Source organism: Colletotrichum karsti, assembly GCF_011947395.1.
Source record: "Colletotrichum karsti strain CkLH20 chromosome Unknown Scaffold10, whole genome shotgun sequence".
NCBI lineage: Eukaryota > Fungi > Ascomycota > Sordariomycetes > Glomerellales > Glomerellaceae > Colletotrichum > Colletotrichum karsti.
Genome location: NW_024065910.1, coordinates 75,461 through 93,789, shown reverse-complemented (window position 1 = coordinate 93,789; position 18,329 = coordinate 75,461). Strand labels below are relative to the sequence as shown.

The window sequence follows — 18,329 nt, the reverse complement described above, 5'->3', positions numbered from 1 at the left end:
AGCCAGGTTAATATATTTCTATGTGGTTGTCTTCGATCATTAAGAACTCGTGTTCTCCTAGAACACATATTCTGTTGTTTTGATTTCAATATTTTCATGTGCATGGATTGATACTAATGAATCAGATAGGCAGAGTTTCATGACCTCCTAATAAGCATAAATGGATGAGCTTTGGGCCTGTACGACTTACTATCTGGCCTTTTGTCCTTTGTTGTTGGAAGTGTTCGGAAGATCTGGCTATTTCTTGATTTCTTTTGAGTCGAGAAGAGGAATGAAGTCTCAACGTTGAAAACCAAACAAGAATGCAACATCAGGCTGAAACGAACACGGCTGCAATGTGGCTTTCAAGTTGAGATTGTATAGTTAAAGGGGTTAGATATCTCTCAGCCTGGTTTATCTCACTAAAGCTGAAATACCATCTATGGACAGATCAAAACGTTGCCTCTACGCGACTTTCAAGGAACAGGAACTTATATCCATCAATTCTATGCAGGAAATAAGCGTGGCCATACACGTTATTATACGTAAAGACGTTAATTAAAGCTGGCGAGGTTCTCTCAGTTTCGGTCTCTATCGCACCGATTTAGATGTATCTCTCTCATAGCACATGCCGATTTCGAAAACCTCGTTATGCTTGGCGACTTCTTATGTTTTAGCCCGACGAATTTACTCCTCTTTCAGATGTTCGCTATGAGATCTCCGCATGATTTCAATGGAATTCCCAAGATGTCCATATAATCCTATCGTCCTCGGAGATTGCGAGATTATGCTCAGGTTGGTGGCAGCCATGATCGATCAGGTGAAGTTGTGAAGGGCAGTTCCCCTTCTATATACTTCCGCTAACTGATCCTCATTTGTGAGGTTTCCTCTTCCAGTCCTCACCACCATTAACCTATGCCGAATGCTCACTCATCTTACTAATTGATTATGACATCCATTCACGATGTAAGCCCAATTCCGAGTGATTCATACATTGGTTGGAAACACGCTTGACGTCAAAAGACTCCCGGACAGTGCAAATCGGAGGGTATATGCCTATATGCTCACATCTGTTCGGTGTCGTTTCTGCTACCAACAATCTTTCTTCTACTGGCTACTCTATATACGCCTAAGCTTGATACTAAACTGCCGATCAGAATCGGCGTTCTGACGTTTCTTTCGCGAAGAACCTTGGTCCTCACAATTCATAATCTTAGAAGCAATCAGACGCAGCAGTGGCGCAGCAGTATGATCGGGACAGCCTTGCGATACTGCGCGTTCCAATTCTCTGAGGTCTTCTTCTCGGCAGCAATGCATAGCAAGCTTTTCCACAACAAGCGAGACGAATATAGCCCTCCGCGGCTCTGCTGCCAATCTCGCCATAAGGCCGTTCAACTCGGAGCAGAACGACGCCAGCACCGACTCCTCCGGCCGCCATCTGGCAAGATTCCCAAAAGCAGTTCCGGCATCCGGGTCGACCTTGCCCGCAAGGTCGGGAACGCCGAGGCTCGCGCCCGCCCGTAGGAAAGCGTCCAGAGTTCCGAGATAGTCCTCGAAACACTCCTCGCCGAGGAACTTGGACAGCGATATATCCAGAAAGTGCGAAAATACGGTACGCGCAGCTGGCCGGCTCAGCAAAGGCATGTTTGGATCGGCACCGTAGGACATCAGGCGACCGAAGGTGGCGTCCTTCAGAGATTCGTTCCAACGGAGGGCAGGGAACATGCAAGGGCCCGACAGCATGTTGAAGACGGACATGGTGCTCCGCGCAAAGAGTACCCACGGCGAGGGCGCGTCGTCCTCGTTCGCAACAACGCGCTGCCGTGGTTGCACGTTGGGATCTTCGCCGCGCTGAAGGAGAAGATCGAGGACCCCGGGCACCGGCGAAGAACTCTGGCCGCTGCTGCGACACATGGGCATGAGCGCCGCGAATAGCGGCGACCTGTCGAACATGTCGAAGAAATCTGGATGTTGGCGAATCTTCCCTGCGAGATATGGTCTTAGGTCGTGCCTCAGCAGCTCTTCATGGAAGACCAATTTGGGGTGGCAGCCTCGAGAATTGACGCCCTTGACGTTGATATGGCCGAGGCTTACCATGGATTCAATGACTGCCTCGTACTCATCTAACAGATTCTCTACTTGCCTGTTTTGACGAGTATCGGACTGAGCTGCTTGCTTGCCTGCTTCTGACGCGTAAACCAAGGCTTGATTCAAGTGCGCGATGAACGGGCCACTGTTCATCCCGCGTCCCTGCCTGATGACGTCCGCGACAAGCTGGTGCCCCGTACGCTTCGTTCTCAGAAACCCAAGATACGCGGCTGTGATGGAGATGAAACCGTCGTAGTTCGCCGGGAGCTTGCTGCGAAGGTATTCGCCGACATCTTTGGTCAAGACAAAGTCCTTGACGGTTCGGTGGAGAAACTCGACACGATTGTCCACAAGCCTGAGCAGACCCTTCGTCTTCTCGTTGATACTGCGAATGGTCTGCTCTCTGCGTGCGCTTATATCCTCAAGCGTCGTGGCTACCATCGCGCTCCTTGAGCCAAAACCATGGCCTTCGAATTCTCTCTCTAGATGCCAGTACAGGTCGATATGAAGAGGTTCCAAAGCATGAGCCGCGGCTTGCAAGAAACCAGCCATCTTAGAGTGGTCGAAGGGGTCCACGCTTTCCAACATGTGCTGGAAGAGCCGGTCTAGATCCGATGGTAGCTGGCTGAGACGTCTTGCCAGGCCTCCAATCTCTTCTCCGTTGGAAAGGTCCTCTCGTAAGGACCGCGTGACGAAGAAAGCCCACAGAAATACACCACAAGCCTGAGCCGCGATCCGGTCTACAAGCTGAGTCATCTCATCATCGACGTCTTGGGACATCTCAACGTTCCAACGGGATTTGATGTCAAGTTGGTCGCTCACAAATTTACGAATGTCGTCTCGTGTCAGTTCGTGAATATCCAGATTTTGATAGGAGCCATTGCCGAAGCTCTGCTCAAACACAGACCACCGACGACTGGATAGGCATATCTTGATGTGGGTTGAGCTTGCCAAGTCGCGAAGAACTCGACAAAGTTCGGCGTGATCACTGTCGTACTCGTCGAGCCCATCGATGAAAAAGCACATCTTCAACGGCACGCAGGAAGCACTTGCAAGGGCTCTAAGTGCAACGGCGAGCTCGTCAACGGACCAGGGCGCAGCGGCCATCTGCCATTGTCCGGCCTTGGCGGCTTCCCAACGGTCCGGACTGGTCAAGGATACCACATCTGGATGTCCACGAAGCAGATCGTAGAGCAGAGATTGCAACAGTCCCTGCCAAGACTTTTGGATCGGCGTACCTGCGATCCAGAAGAAGTGCGTGGCGACAGCCAGTTTCTCGGGCGAGCCTGCCCATTTTACCAACAGCTCTTTGGTCCGGGGGCTTTTGGCGATGAATTTCATGAAGGTGGATTTTCCCGATCCGGGCTTGCCTGAAACCCAGAATATACCACTCTCAGATGACAACCAATCTGACAGCCGCGAGTCGAAGGCCCACTGGAAGGTGTCCTTGTGTGCCTGTAGGACTGAGTCGTGGCGGACGGGCCTGCTGTCGTAGTTCAGGCTCGAGACGATTCTGTCGGCCAACAGCGCGTTGTTTGATTCGGTCAAACGTGCCACTCGGTCTTTGAACTGTTTGACGATGGCCTCCGTGACTGTGGCCGAGAAATCCGTGTTTTGATCTGCCAAGTGCTGCCGAAATTGTCGTCTCAACTCCTCCAAGTCGCGAGACATGGTCTCGATTCGGCTCTCATGCTCTGGTCTTGTGTATTGTCTCTCGGTCTCCGCGGACCCTAGTGCCCGGCTTAATTCGGATATCCGTGAACTGACACATGGCGTTAGGAGGCTCTAATCCGGAAATCTCACAAAGGGGACGGTGACGAAAGGGATAGTAAGGCGAAACAATGTAGAGAAAATAATCAATGGCCTGGTGTTCGTTGCGCTTACCTTACGGTCAAGCTGACTTGTTGCGTCATCTTTTGAGAAAGCCGCCTTGATCTTTCCAAATAAAGCGTGCCCGGAAGCCTCAGCCTAAAACAGGCTCCTGCGTCATTTCCCCTTGGCGGCATTCCTGATTCTTCGAACGATAGCTTCAGTACACTGATGATATCGTCCAGCAGTTCCACACAATCATCCCTGGAAGAGATGACATCTCGCAGTAGCGCCGAATGGCTGCATGGTGTTCGTGGACTCGCTGATGAACATTGCGTCCCAAAAGGAATTTGAAAGTCGAGAAGTCGGCTCCTCAGGTTACGAAATACGGCTAAAATGCTTTGCTCGTCTTCGTCGGTCTTTGATGCTGGCTGCTGCGATTGTGAGGTCGGAGGAGCTGAGAGCAGCCCCGTGATGAATTCCGTGACGGCAAGAATCCGCGCAGCGATGTCGAGCATCAAGATGGCGTCTGTCGCGTCCATCCCGTCCATCGTTGGTGTTTCTGATGAACTGCTAGACCTTTCTGAAAAGGCAGAGACCAGCCACTTTGAGCGGAAGATACATGTAGAACCCACGTCATTATGGCTGACTGGGATCCCTGCTGAGGCACAGCCGACTACTCGTACTTTGAGGCAGCATGCATGGTGGTTTCCGCCGTTCGCCCCTCGAGCGCGGGAACGCTACTGCCCGGTATGTCAGACTATTGGAACTAAGCCATCGTTGCTCCACGCTCACTCGAGCAGCAAAACGACAGAACAGTTGATGTAGCCTTTTCCCTACATATCCAAGTACCAGTGCAGCTCTTCTTTTTTATACGCTTGAGTCCCGCACGTTTTCTGGATAACTGCTCATGAATTTTGCGTAGAGAGATATTCCGATACCTTGACATAATCTTGTTACGGCGCAGCCAGACACACCCATCCCACTTTCCTTTTGTCCCCGGGCCCCGGCCCGTCCACACGGACACTACCGGCCGGGGGGCCCGGTTCGCACAGACACATACCAGCACACCTAACCCACGGAGCGGCAGCTTAGCGCGCGGATTTTCATGTAGCCAAGCGGCGCAGGTATCACACAAACCATTCCCCTCCGTGGGTTAGGTGACTTCGAGGGCTAGGTAGGTGTATTTAAGTGGCCAGTTTTAACGAAATCATTACATGTCAAAATCTGCTTCCTTCTATGTCAAACATCAGTCAGTCACTCTTGCAGCTTTCTCATCAGCCGAACATGTCTTTGACGGTCACAATCTCCTGGATCACCGGCTGTTTGGTGCTGGCCTATCCGCTTCTTTCTCGGATCCTCAAGTTGGGCAGAAAGCCTGAGAGGCTCAGCAATGCAGACACAACGTCGCAGGCCGGATCGCACACACTGGTGGTCCTCGGCGCCGGCATGGCAGGAGTCCCCCTCGTCCACCACCTGCTCAAGCACACGCCTGCATCCGTGGGCTTGCGTGTTGTGCTGGTTAGTCCCAATGACGAGCTGCTATGGGCCTACGCCACTGTACGTGCCATTCTGCCAGACGGATTCGGCGATGAAAGAATATTCCATCCGCTAGGCCCTGCCCTGGCCAAGTATGACAGCTCCAAATTTGAGTATGTTCTGGGAACTGCAAAGCATGTGGACACCCAGGAAAACCAAGTCGTTATATCCACGAAAGACGACGAGCAACTGCGGACCATCGACTACGACACCCTCGTCATTGCAACAGGCTCCTCATATCAGGATGCCATGCCCTTCAAGAACCTGGCAGACACAGCCGCCACCAAGAATGAAATTCACAATCTCCGCAACAAGATTGCCGCAGCAACATCTATCGTAGTAGCCGGTGCCGGCCAAACGGGCGTTGAAGTCGCAGCGGAGCTCGGCCAGGTGTACGGAATGGCGGGCACCAAGGACATAACACTAATAGCCGACGATGCCCTCCCGTTGTGGCCCGAGGCGCGCAGCGACGTGAGACAGACGGTGGCCGACGAGCTGGCAAAGCTGAAAGTCAAGATTATATCCAACACACGCGTGCTGAGCGCCACGACTCAGTCGGACGGGAGGCATTCCATCGTCTTGGCTACTAGCTCCAAGGGCAACACGGACAAGGCGGACACGACGGCCACGATCGTGACGGATCTCTACATCCCCACTTTTGGCGTCCGTCCCAACACAGCCTTCATGGCCGCGGCCATGCTCGACCGTGATGGCCGGATCAAGGTCAATCGTGACACGCTGCAGGTTTCTGGCCATGCCAACGTATTTGCCTTGGGGGATGCCGCCAACGCCCAGACGGCCACCGGAAAACACGCCGACGCACAGGTGCGGTTCTTGGCTCCGGCCTTACAAGACTTGTTGGCGGGGCGCTCTATGCCGATGTACAAGGCCGACGACACCTTCGTGTTCGCCGTCACCCTGGGCCCGAATCGTGGCACGGGACAGATGGGCAATATGCGGCTATGGGGATGGATTGTCCGCATGACCATTTGCAAGTACTTGGGCACAGATTATGCGCCGGAGATTGCAGCAGGGAACAGGACTATCACGCAGAAGAATTGGTAGTAAGCGAGGCTTTGAGACAGGCTGCATGTACATATAACCAGGCGTAGGGTATAAGGGCTAATTAGAGCGGTATTGTGTGAATATCTGGTGTTTTATGTTTTGAGTGCTCTTTTGCTGTTCTGGTGTTGGGCATTGCACTCGCATCGTGTATTAAGCTCATTAGTTCAGGCCTATGGTCTCAGGTATTGTAACTTGAGTTTTAACCTGGTGAATGACTGCATCGCGACTCAAACCCTATTGATGCGACTGAAGGTTAATCACTTTAAGTCATGCAATGAGATATCATCATATTTGATATGTCTTTCACTAAGCATCTACAACCATCTATGTGGTGTCCCAGGGACATTTCTCTTGTATTTTCTTCATGAACGATCGATCGATGCCATTTCTCTTTGAACCTCGGGGCAGATTTTGAGCACATGCTCCAGAATACGCGTCGCAGCTTCAGCAGGAGCCAACTTGGAAACGTCCACCTCAAGACTCGTCGACTCTGATACATCAAATCGATGAATTTGAACGCCATTACGAAACATGTGTAAGAGCTCCGGGTCGACGATCTTGCGATGGGCTTCACGATCAGCAGACTGCAACCGTGCGAGGTTGGTTGCCTCATCGCAGCTGACGACGACCGAGACCAGCGCAGCACCACGGGCACGCGCAGCCGCCAGATACTCGGCGCACGCTGCGCTTCCCACCTCATCACTGGATTGGAAGTCGGTGAAGATGTAAGCAATGCGGTGACTGGGTGGGCTCTCGACAAGGGACGTGAAAATGACTCCGCGGATGGCCCGCCGCAAGTCCTGGTAGCCGGCCTCAGAGCGATGCAGCACCGCGTCGGCAGGGTTGATGAGGAGGTGATTGTGCACCAGGCGACAGCATGACCCGAGCTGCTTCTGTAGGGCGCTGGCGATGGTGAGCTTGCCGGTACCTGGGAAACCGTTGAGGTGAATAATGGGAAGAGGCCTGAGTGCTGGCCGTGAGGCTTCCATTGTTGAAGTTGAGATTTCAGATAAGCGAGATGTGGGAAAGTTTCAGTCTAGGCATTTGCGAGGGATGCTGGCTGCACTGCGTAACTATTCCAAAAGAAAAAGAAACCCCATTATTCACCCTGATGGAGAGGGATATGGGCGGCATACTTCAATCACTCACCTTTTATAAGCACGCATGAGTATCTCTCAGGGTTAATAAGAGGCAAAATAACCTTAAGAGAAATAGGACTATTATTAATACCTCTTTAGGCTTGTTTGAATAGATTTTCTACCTGTCTAAACACACATCTTGATATAGTATATAGGTGTTATCTGGGCAATTATAACTACCGTAATTTGCTGCGCAATATAATACAAGCACCTTTATTATTTTAGCTCGCTATACCAAATAAGTACACATTTGATATTCAATATTTTAAGAGAATAAAACTCTATCCCGATAAGCTTCCTGGCGTATGTGGTGGCGCTTATGAAGAGCATTGCTCTCAAGGTTGAAGGGTTAAGGAGTCACAGTGATACTTATCTCATTTAGCACCTCACCGCGTTGAGTATGTCATCTATCATCTCCGGCACCGAGTAAAACCTTCTCACTCCAGCGGTTCTACCATTGTTCGTTCAATTAGACCTGGTTGGGCTTAGTCGAGAGATTGCCCATTCCCTCATCACGCATTCTCTCGGTCACCTGCAACGCCTGTTGCTGATCCTCTTGGAGCGGCGTGTCATCCAATATTAGTCTTCCAAGAGGGCTAGCTTGCTATCATCAGAAGTCCAATTGACGGAAATTTCACCGCTGAAGTCGGCCCTCGGTCGGCTGCACCATGTTCCGCTCCATCTAGATGATTCCAGTGAGGGCCGGATTAGTAGCTGGGTGCAATACGTCTGGTGTTGTGTCTTTTTTTTGGTGCTTTCTGTTGTTGTGGATTGTTTGAGGGCGTCCATGTAGTCCACGGCGAAAATTCAGATCAAGCAGAAGCTGAACCCGTAGCATCTGACGACCCAGCCAACGCTGCTGGCAGCCGGATGCTCGTACAGGGTACTCAGAGCAACTTCCAGACCCTTGCTATCATCAAAGATTCCTTTCATTACAACTGCTCCAGTTGGCGCAAAACCTGAAATCTGCAGCAACTACTAAGCTCTGGGCCCCGTGTCGAGAGTTGACGGCCACGCCTGCTTGAAGAGCAATGTATCCTTTCACCACTCTCCCCACCGCAGTGGCCCCCAGCGGTGTCTCCCGTGATCCCCACGCCTGAACGGCCAGAACCATGTAGCCCGCGAAGATGGCCAGCGGCAGGGTGCTCGAAACTGCCATACATATCACTGACAGTTGAGAGCCCACGCGGTTAAACGATCAGATGCCCGTTCGTATGAGCTTTCACATGATGATTTGATGTCAACGAGGGAACCTATTCTCAAATGGAGGCATTGACCGGACATGCCGGGACGGGGCCGGGGATTAAGATTTGATGGCATGTGGGGCCAACGGGAGAAAACTTTTAGAAGCTGAGAGAACACATCAGCCAAGTCGGGGCAACATTCCATCCGATAAAAGGAGGTCAGATGAGATGTGAGCGACACGATCTCTCATACCACAGCTCTGACAGCGTCAACCTTTCGATTCTTGAGACGGCGTTTGGAATGAATTCAACATGAAGAACTTTGCACCATCGACTGACCTGAGGACCAACAGGTTATATTGACGCGACTCATGTCCCAAATCATGTCCCAGCACATGTTTGGCAATCTTAGTCCTCGATCACCGCCAGAGTCTCCGTTGCTCAGGCACCGTACGACGCGAACAGGGGTGAGGATGTGGGCGCACATGGAGTTGGAGCGACCGGTCGGGTCTTGACCTCGGCACACGTCTTCTCTGTTCAGGGATGACGCCCGCTGCGAGGTGCCCCTTTAGCAGCCCGGGTTTCTGAGGTGAGTTTGCCATCGAGGGAACGGTTTTGATGCGCATAAATGAAATTGCCCTCCCGGAGTCCCGATTGTTGAAGCTTGGCGATGCAAGTGGAGTGACAGAGAAACGTGGCGGTCTGAACTTTCCTAGCCGTTCATTCAGTTGAACTACAAGAAGACCAGCTCGTTTCTGAAACTCTGAGGCTGTCACATAGAAGCTCTGAGGCTGTAAACTCTGTCGACTGTGTGCGCAGACCGGAAGCGAAACTCCAGCCGACCCCACCGAGAATGCACCTGAGATCGTAGGATTCTGGGCTCCTCTCAACACAACATGGGTCATGAGGCTCCTTTGCGAGTGGCCGTCGTTGGCACTGGCTTGGCCGGTCTGACTACTGCGTACCTTCTGCAGAATGATGAAAGACAACGATATGCTGTTACGCTTTTCGAGCAGGTGAGTAATTAGTTGAGTCTGTCGTCGGGTGGGATAGCTGACAGTCTTAGGCGGAGAGCCTTTCCTTCGACTCTGCCTCGGTCGCAGTACGAGATGAACGGTCTGGCGACGTCGAACGGATCGACCTGCCGATGCGCGCACTCGCTGGAGGATATTACCAAAACGTGATGGGGATGTATGACCACTTGGGGATCCCGTATCACCCCGTCCGGTTTCTGTTCTCATTTGTGAAAGCCTTGCCGCCACGGAAGCACGACCCCACCGTTGGGAAGACCGGTGGAGGAAACCTCGAGGGAGCTGGCGGAGTGCCGGGAGAATACTTCGTTCATGCCTCGAACTTGCACCAGATTCCTCCCTGGCCGGGGAGTCGCGGGATGGTGTCGCATTTCGTCGAGATCCTGTACCTGATCGTGTGCCAATTCTGGTTCACTGTCGCGTGTTTCTTGGTGCGGCCCATAACCGAAGGCTGCGATCGCGCAGAGTCGCTGGCGGAGTATCTCGAGAGGATATGGCTGCCGCGTCGATATGTGACACATTACCTGCTTCCTCTCATCAGCAGCGTGTCGACATGTTCACACGCAGAGCTGTTGGCGTTTCCGGCGAGCGACGTGGTCATCTATAAGAAGATGTCGCACGGTCAGCAGCACTACACTGTCTGCGGAGGGGTTCACCAGGTGGAATCGAGGTTGGCAAGGGGAATGAGGGACGTTCGATTGGGGGCGCGAGTGGTCGAAGTGGCGTCAACAACGAGCGGAAAGGTGAGGATCACCTGGCAGTCGACACGAGATGGGAACGGGTCGGTTTTGGAGGATGAATTCGATCGGGTGATTCTCGCCGTATCGCCGGACGTCGCCGGGAAGATCTTCAAGCCGCTTAGCAAGACACTCGGCAAGATCCCGACGATCCGTGTGGAGAGCTCAATCCTTCGGCCGGCTAGCACAGCCGCGAGCGATGTTTTCAGTGTTACCGAAGATGTTGGCGACGGTCCGAAAACTTGTGCGCACCACAAAGGCAGCACGATGCCGTCTCAGGCGATTTGCCTCAGAACCGACTTCGGCAAGGAGGCGCGAACAGAGGCTTTGCATACTATGCCTGGAGGAACGGTGGTCAGCACTTGCTCGTTGAATCCTGCAGCTGAAGCTAAGAGAGTATTGCGGACGGCGAGGTTCACCCGAACCCTGCGGACGGTCGAGAGTAGAGCTGTGATCCAGGCAATCATGAAGAGCGATGGAAAGACGGACAAGAAGACGGAAGCGGATGACGGGGCAGCGTGGGTGAACGGAGAGGATAATGTCTGGCTAACGGGAGCCTGGTGCTGGGATGGAATGGTCCTTCTTGAAGGTTGCCTGATCTCTGCGATGAGAATAGCTGACGACTTCGGCGTTCAGGTACCTTGGCGGACTGGCATAGCAAAGAGATGAAGATGGGAGAAAGCCTGCAGAGAATATCAAGAAATGGAGATAAAAGCAAAGGTTTCTAGACGGAATCAAGTACGAATAGGGACTTTGGTTCAAGGGAAGTCACTTCGGATCGGTTTTAGATCACGTGACAATTTCGTCATGTGTCAGTTTTACTGCTAAAAAAAATAGCAGCAGCCACTATCGACTGTGACAACATGGATAAAATCCTTCGACTTGAAGACCCATGTGTGAGTTGCCTTTTCGCGAGCCATTGAACTAGCTGGCGCTTTCTTTCACCAGTCTCACAGTATCCGCCGGAGGCGCTGGCGACGTCTGTCCTACAATGAGGTCACTATTCACTCTTCAGTCGGATTTCTTGCTTGGTGCTTTAAGCGGTGTCTTATTTTTTGTCTTCATCACACTCATCTTAGCCACTCTTTTCCTGCGCAAAAATGACATCTATAATGCCGACCATTGGAAGCTCAATGTGAAGGTTCCATTCACCACCACCATGTGGATGAACTTGGGATACTGGTAAGTACAACTCATCATGCATACACATAACTCATTATTGTGAGGTTTTCTTTCTCAAAACCGCCGTGATATCGCATTCCATCTCATCTAATTCAACTTTCGTCTCATTTTCCTCACATTCATCTCAACTCATGTCATTAATTCCGTATGATGCAGGTCGAGCCACGACGGACAACCCATCCGCGACTTCGAGCAGGCCTGTCGGGGCCTTCTTCAAGAAGTTGTCGCCTCATCCGGCATTCTCAACAACATCACATCCTCGAAGCTGGCGATTCTCGACCTCGGCATCGGCTGTGGTGACCAGTCCCTTGAACTCGCCCGTCTCCTCCGCCAAAGCGAATGGAAAGGGTATCGTTACGTGGGCCTCACACTGAACGAGACTCAGTTGCGAATCGCTTCATCCAAGATGCTTCATGGGCTCCAGTCTGACAAAGAACGTGAGGCGGTTCAAGTCTTCCAGGCCGACGCCGCGAAACCTGAGAGTTGGGCGCCAGACACTAAGGCTGCCGTCGAGTCTCTGACAAGAGATCGACGTGAGAGCTATGAGACATGGGTTCTTGGCCTCGACAGTCTGTATCACTTCTTTCCGTCGCGCCGCCCGATCTTCAAATATGCGGCCGCAAGTCTCGACGCCAATTTGATGGCTTTTGACTTGCTTCTGAGCGAAACTGCGTCTTTCACAGAGAGGCTTGTGGTAAAGTTGATCAGCTTGGGGATGAAATGCCCCATCAATACGTTTGTGACGGAAGAGGCCTACACGAGACAGCTGAGGGAAGCAGGATATGATGAGAAGCAGACGCAGTTTCGCGACGTCACTGACCATGTCTTTTCCGGACTGGTCAGGCACATCAACGAACAAGAGAATTTTCTGAAACCATACGGAATCTCAATTGCCAAGTACAAAGTTGCCGGGAAGTTGTTTGTGTGGTTTGCAAGGTCCAAGGCGCTGAGGGCAACGATTGTCGTGGCGCGGAAGAAGCCCAAGGCAACATGAGTTCTTCGACATCAGAGCGATTGGCAGCGTTGAGTTTTATCGGTCGCAAAACACAAAAGTTTATGGATAATTAATGCAATTAACTGAAGAGTTATTTCATCTAGATATAAAATGATCTTCCTCGAGAGCCCCTTCCGGCTCACATAGTCGTGCCCCTGTCTTGTTGGTGGAGGCCGAAATGTTGAGCGGTTCTGACAGGCTTGTACTCGCTGCAGGCTACAGGGGACGTCACGATCGCTTAGCTAGCATGCGTATTGTTCATTGGTCATCAACGAGGTGCCAGAATCCTTCCACCGCGACGATGCCGCATGAGACCCGATGTAATCTGCAGTATTCTCGGGAGACAACCAACAAGAGTATGGAAGTCGCGGCCTTCCAATCTCCGTATCAGCTTACGTAGTGTCCAACCACATTATCATACAAACCTTTCCCGCAGCAATCAACTTGAATGGAAGGTTCTCAGACAAGTCGAGCTGTTGAGCTGCAAATGCACTGAAGTCCTGACCAGAGTGATGGACGAAACAACATTGAAGGCACCTAAGTCTGTGAGCCTGCGATATTAAACCCGGCCATGCGTGTCGCGATACAGCGATTGAACGCCGCAAATATCCAGAGAGCGCGCGCCCTGTACATGCAGCAACCAACAACAAATTAAAAATCTGCCCACCCGTTCTAGCCCATTTCATTCGCAAGCTGCGGGTGTCTTTTTTTTCAAGGATTGACACCCTGAGCATAGATAAAAGCCTTAGTATTTCCGGGGCTCCCCCATCCTTGGCCTTGTGATGCATGTATCCGTCGCTAACTTCTCAACTCATGGGTCTTGGCGGAAAACAAGCTCAGCGGAATATCGAAAGCCTCATCAGACTGAAGCCCGTTGACCATGGATTCTCAAGTTCCGTTAGACCCTGCCCCGTTGGAGGTTGATGATGTTGACAGCGTTGGTGTTCCTGGACTCGTTTACCCCGCAAGAATGCTGCTGACCTTTGGTCGTAATTGCGATCATAGGTAATGGACGGTCAATCAGTCAATAACGATCGCCTGTAAGACAACCCGCAACATTGGGTTTCATGACCAAAATTTCGAGAAAGACACTAATAAACGCTTGACTTGCTTTAGCTCGACGTACACGAAGTCTCTGACGAGAAGTGTTGTTGACTATCCCGAGGAATTCGGTCGACGGTATCATGCCTATCGCGCAGGATGTAAGCTCAACTTGCTTTTTCGTTTCACGAGTCCTATCGAAAGGCCTCATTATTGGCTTGTTTCCTCCATCGAGCTGACTTTACACAGCCTATAACTTTCCCAACGATGAGGTAGACATAGACCATGCGGCTCTTGATGTTCCCCATTGACTGACGCAACATGTTGCACATGTTAGGGCGAGATGGAACGATTGGATCTCATGCATGAATTGATTTTCAAGACACTTGGCCGCAATCTATTTCTAGCTCCAATCGACCCCGACAATACGCATCGCATTCTCGACGTGGGCACTGGAACAGGGATTTGTAAGTATGCTGAAATGGTTACGATGTGTAATCTATCATCTACACCGACCCTTTTGTGTGTAATGCATCTGACAGATATCATTGTCTTTAGGGGCGTGTGAAGTCGGCGATATGTTGCCTAATGCACAAGTAAACAATACCCAACAAGAGTTGAAAACTGAAGATTGCCCAGGGAGACTAATAGTATTGAACAAAGGTGACTGGAAATGACCTTAGCGCTATTCAGCCGGAGTGGTATTGCTCTCTAACACCCTCATCACCTGGGACGAACTGGTCTAAGAAATCGTGGCTAAGCAGTTCTCAGGATTCCTCCAAACGTCAAATTCGAAGTGGATGATGTGGAGAGCTCCTGGATAGAACACAGGTCGTATGACTTCATTCACACGCGGTATATGGCAGCGTCTTTGCGTGACTGGCCAACGTTCGTTGGAAGAGTTTATCAGTAAGAGCCCTGAGATTAGCTAGTACAACGTTTACTCATCTTAGCTCTAGCGCTCTTACTCCTAACGGCTGGGCCGAGTTCTCCGACATGAGCGTCCTTTACGGCTGTGACGACGGGACTCTGACGGAAGACCACGCGCTCATGAAATGGGACCGCCTGTTTATTGAAGCTTGCGACACGCTTGGCAGAGAGCACTCCCCTGGACCAAAGCTGGAGGGCTGGGTGCGACAAGCTCGTTTCAAAAACATCCGTCACCATCATTTCAAGATCCCCCTCGGACCGTGGGCAAAGAATCCTCATATGAAGGATCTTGGCTGGCATAATCTGGCACAGACGATGGAAGGGCTCGACGCGTTTACTCTGAAGCTCTTCATCAGCGTCCTCGGATGGAAAAGAGAGGAAGTCATCAACCTTTTGGAACACGTCCGCGATGAGTTGATGTCCAACACTTTCCATGCGTATCTGAATTAGTAAGTGACCCAATGTCCATCTGTTCCCATGGAGTCCTGTAAATGTATGACTAACGGCATCTTCTAGTCATGTTGTGTATGGGCAGAAGGTTTTAGAAATATAGAAATCGCCAGATTTTGCAGTTAAAGACCAACTCCAGGTAGTTACATGGTCCATGAGAAGCTTCACACACGAACATCCAATCTAGACTCCAAAACTTGAGATGCAAAGAACACTGAGCTTGGGTCGCTCAATTACGACATACACTAGATAATACAATTCGTTCTGCTCTAGACTGGTATGGGAAGTTGACTGAATAATGAGTGTGCGTGCTAAGCTCTGTTGCCGCCAAAGTTATAAATGAAATAAAGAAACCGCAACAATCTAGGCCTTCTCGAGATGTGCGCCACGCCAAAGAAAGACAATGATCCAATAAGCTTTGGATTCCCTCTCAGCCCCCAGGCACACCTTGTTGGATGTTGTCGTACTTGCTGTTGGGGTAGCTCAGCTGATTCTGGCTCTTGTCCTGCCCGGCGGTACCCCCAAGGGCGTCGAAACTGGTCTTCAACAAGCTTCCATCATCAGCTCGATCTCCGCTGGCTTCCCAGAACATGGAACCCCCGAGTCCTCTGCCCTTCAAGTACGAGACCTTGTTTCTCACCACAGCAGGCGTATCGTACGAGATAAGCTCACGGCTGCTGGAATCGTAGCTGTAGGAGGCAACCGCTGTCGAGTCGTACAGCTCTGTCGCTCCAGCGCGTGGCAAGGCCTTGTAGTCCCAGACGCCATTCTCCCATGACCCACTGCCAACGCCCGAGAAGGGCTGGCCAATGCCGTTCGTCTGTTCGAACGAGCGGCCGTAGATGGGCATGCCGAGGACGATCTTGGAGGCCGGGACGCCGGCGTTCAGGTAGTCCGTCACTGCGGCGTCAGTTGAGAAGGGGGTGGAGGACGGGTTGTTGGGGTTTGGGTAGAGATTGGCCTGATGCCCGCTGTTGGCATCCCAAGAGCCAGCGTAGTCGTAGGCCATAAGGTTGAATGCGTCAATAACATCTGAAACGGCCTTCAGATTCATGACGTTGTAATGACTCGGGCCCGCGGGAGAGGCAATGGTCAAGAGGTAGTGGTAACCAGGGGTATACTGAGCGGCATACGCATCCAACTCAGCACGAACTGCCTGGAGGAGAAGAACCATGTTGGCTGCTTCGTTCGCGTTGGCGGGATACTCCCAGTCTACATCGATGCCGTCGAAACCCCAATCTCGAAGTGGTATCAGTTCCATGTTGCCGCCTTCTTATGATAGATCGGCGAAGGTTGGTACTTACCTTTCATGAGAGTAACTGACGACGAGGCGAAGAGGGCTCTGCTTTCAGCCGTGCTGGCAGCCGCCGGAAAGTTCGTCGACCAAGTCCAACCACCAATACTGAGCATGACTTTCATACGGCGATTGGCTTTCTTCAGAAGGTAAAGTTGCTTCACGCAACCGTATGCGTTGGTACCGACATCGTTCCACGCTGCCGCCAGGTTAGCAGACGTGCTTGTCTCATGCGTATGTAGCCAACTCACAGTCCGTGGGGTAGTGCTTCTCTAGGTCAGAGTAAGTATCGGCGGTATAGCTATGGCCTATTAGTATCTATGGTCACTCAATTTGGTTCGCGTTGCGAATCGTAATCAAATTACATACACTTCTCCATTTGGCCGAAGGTTCATGAAGGCGTAGAGAACGTTGGTGATCTGAGACGCAGGTAGGTTCTGAGGCTGGTAGTTGCGTCCGTAAATCGCCCTAGTCTCACGTTAGAATGGTTAATTCGCCCCAAAGCTTGGTGTACTGTCATACCAGTTGGTGAAATACACCGCGTTGGTGTAGCCATCGACACCTGGCGTGGTAAGGTCCACCGGCGCGGCTTCTGAGAGACGGACTGCTGGAGACATGATGAAAGCTGTAGCGACTAAGGAACGGAAAAACTTCATCTTGACAAATATCTCAAGCCACCACTTAAATAGTCTAGTAAAGGAGTGTAAGAATCGCAAGTGCTGAGGCTCAACCGGAAGTCACTGGACTTGCGAAGATCAACTGATCATATTATACTAGTTTTGTCCGGTGGCCTGGACATAACGCTATCAAAGGAGTCGGTTTACTGGCGTCAACATCATCCTGTCTTTGCTCCTGTCATCTGAAAGTCGGCCCTGGCAATCGGCATGTTCATGTTGCAAGTTGAAAGCAGACTTGAGTTGCATTCTGTGCCCGAAACGTTACCTCCTCTGTGGAAAGCCAAACATTATTAACCAATCTCTCACTCAGTAAGTCTAGGAACCAGCGAGAAATGAGATAACATAAATTCAGTATGCGCGTGGAAACATCGTGGTGTCCTCGCCGCGTCACGCTTTGGTGGTGACGACTAATTTGACAGCGATCTGTCGAGCGTGTGGCCTAGCGTGCCATCTACACACCAAAGTATGACATCTCCTTGGAGTTGCATTGGCTGTAGAAGAAGACTTCGAATTTCCGAGTGAATTGTGTGTGCACTGTAGCGCCAACACCAAAGGTGAAGACTTGGTGATGGTGCCCGGTGAATGGTGGAGGCAAGGTGAGGGGTCCAGGCTAATGCAGGTGTAGCAACATTCTCTCTACTAGCAGCCCAAGTCTCGAAAACGGATTGGCCAAAATCCTTGATTCTTCAGGAGCTACCCTCGATGGCCATGTGCTCAAAATTCTGTGAGCCCAGAGCGAATGACCGAGTCGGAGCCGAATGTGACCCTCCATTCTGAGCCCTTATCGCTTTTTTGGGGGCAGGACTAACGTGAGCACATGCTTCCATTACGATGAACTTTTGGGAGTCCTCTGCTGGCTTGTCGCGGTAGTTATTCCTCAATATGTGCAAGACACAGGTAAGTTTGGCATTCAGTTGTCTGGACGATATTCCAAGTCTGTGGCGACCTTGATACCTTTACGTCGCTGCTAAGATTGAGAGCTGGGTAGTTCAAGTCGGCTTCACTCGGCAATCAAGTTGAGGATATCCCTTGCACCCTACTTTTCCATCCGTACTAATCCGGAGACACTGCAAATTCTATCACTTTCTCGGAAGTTGGAGATCTGATTAAACGGTATCGGCACGCCACCCGCCCCGTCCCCTGATCTCCGAAGTGGCTGCTTGAAATTGTTCATCTTTGGTCCAGCCACT

The 18,329-nt window shown here is 51.4% G+C and overlaps 6 protein-coding genes across 6 annotated transcripts; 3 read left to right on the top strand and 3 right to left on the bottom strand.

Moving 5' to 3' along the window:
- Window positions 1–1,098: 1,098 nt before the first annotated feature.
- CkaCkLH20_03895 (uncharacterized protein) lies at window positions 1,099–3,738 on the bottom strand (the record flags this gene model as incomplete). The annotated part of the gene is made up of 1 exon (XM_038886614.1): window positions 1,099–3,738. One exon carries the CDS (start codon window positions 3,736–3,738, stop codon window positions 1,099–1,101), a length of 2,640 nt encoding a protein of 879 aa, XP_038747864.1.
- Window positions 3,739–5,163: 1,425 nt separating this feature from the next.
- Window positions 5,164–6,480, top strand: CkaCkLH20_03894 (uncharacterized protein; the record flags this gene model as incomplete). The annotated part of the gene is made up of 1 exon (XM_038886613.1): window positions 5,164–6,480. The coding sequence occupies one exon, from the start codon at window positions 5,164–5,166 to the stop codon at window positions 6,478–6,480; it is 1,317 nt and encodes a 438-aa protein (XP_038747863.1).
- Window positions 6,481–6,842: 362 nt separating this feature from the next.
- Window positions 6,843–7,469, bottom strand: CkaCkLH20_03893 (uncharacterized protein; the record flags this gene model as incomplete). The annotated part of the gene is made up of 1 exon (XM_038886612.1): window positions 6,843–7,469. The coding sequence occupies one exon, from the start codon at window positions 7,467–7,469 to the stop codon at window positions 6,843–6,845; it is 627 nt and encodes a 208-aa protein (XP_038747862.1).
- A 2,230-nt stretch (window positions 7,470–9,699) lies between these two features.
- Window positions 9,700–12,747, top strand: CkaCkLH20_03892 (uncharacterized protein; the record flags this gene model as incomplete). Its single annotated transcript, XM_038886611.1, has 5 exons — window positions 9,700–9,819; window positions 9,870–11,207; window positions 11,409–11,467; window positions 11,520–11,753; window positions 11,910–12,747. The coding sequence occupies 5 exons, from the start codon at window positions 9,700–9,702 to the stop codon at window positions 12,745–12,747; spliced, it is 2,589 nt and encodes an 862-aa protein (XP_038747861.1).
- A 1,900-nt stretch (window positions 12,748–14,647) lies between these two features.
- On the top strand, window positions 14,648–15,271 carry CkaCkLH20_03891 (methyltransferase domain-containing protein; the record flags this gene model as incomplete). The annotated part of the gene is made up of 3 exons (XM_038886610.1): window positions 14,648–14,697; window positions 14,748–15,167; window positions 15,235–15,271. The coding sequence occupies 3 exons, from the start codon at window positions 14,648–14,650 to the stop codon at window positions 15,269–15,271; spliced, it is 507 nt and encodes a 168-aa protein (XP_038747860.1).
- Window positions 15,272–15,598: 327 nt separating this feature from the next.
- Window positions 15,599–17,079, bottom strand: CkaCkLH20_03890 (endochitinase; the record flags this gene model as incomplete). The annotated part of the gene is made up of 5 exons (XM_038886609.1): window positions 15,599–16,407; window positions 16,473–16,661; window positions 16,714–16,763; window positions 16,832–16,930; window positions 16,985–17,079. The coding sequence occupies 5 exons, from the start codon at window positions 17,077–17,079 to the stop codon at window positions 15,599–15,601; spliced, it is 1,242 nt and encodes a 413-aa protein (XP_038747859.1).
- Between the last annotated feature and the right edge of the window lie 1,250 nt (window positions 17,080–18,329).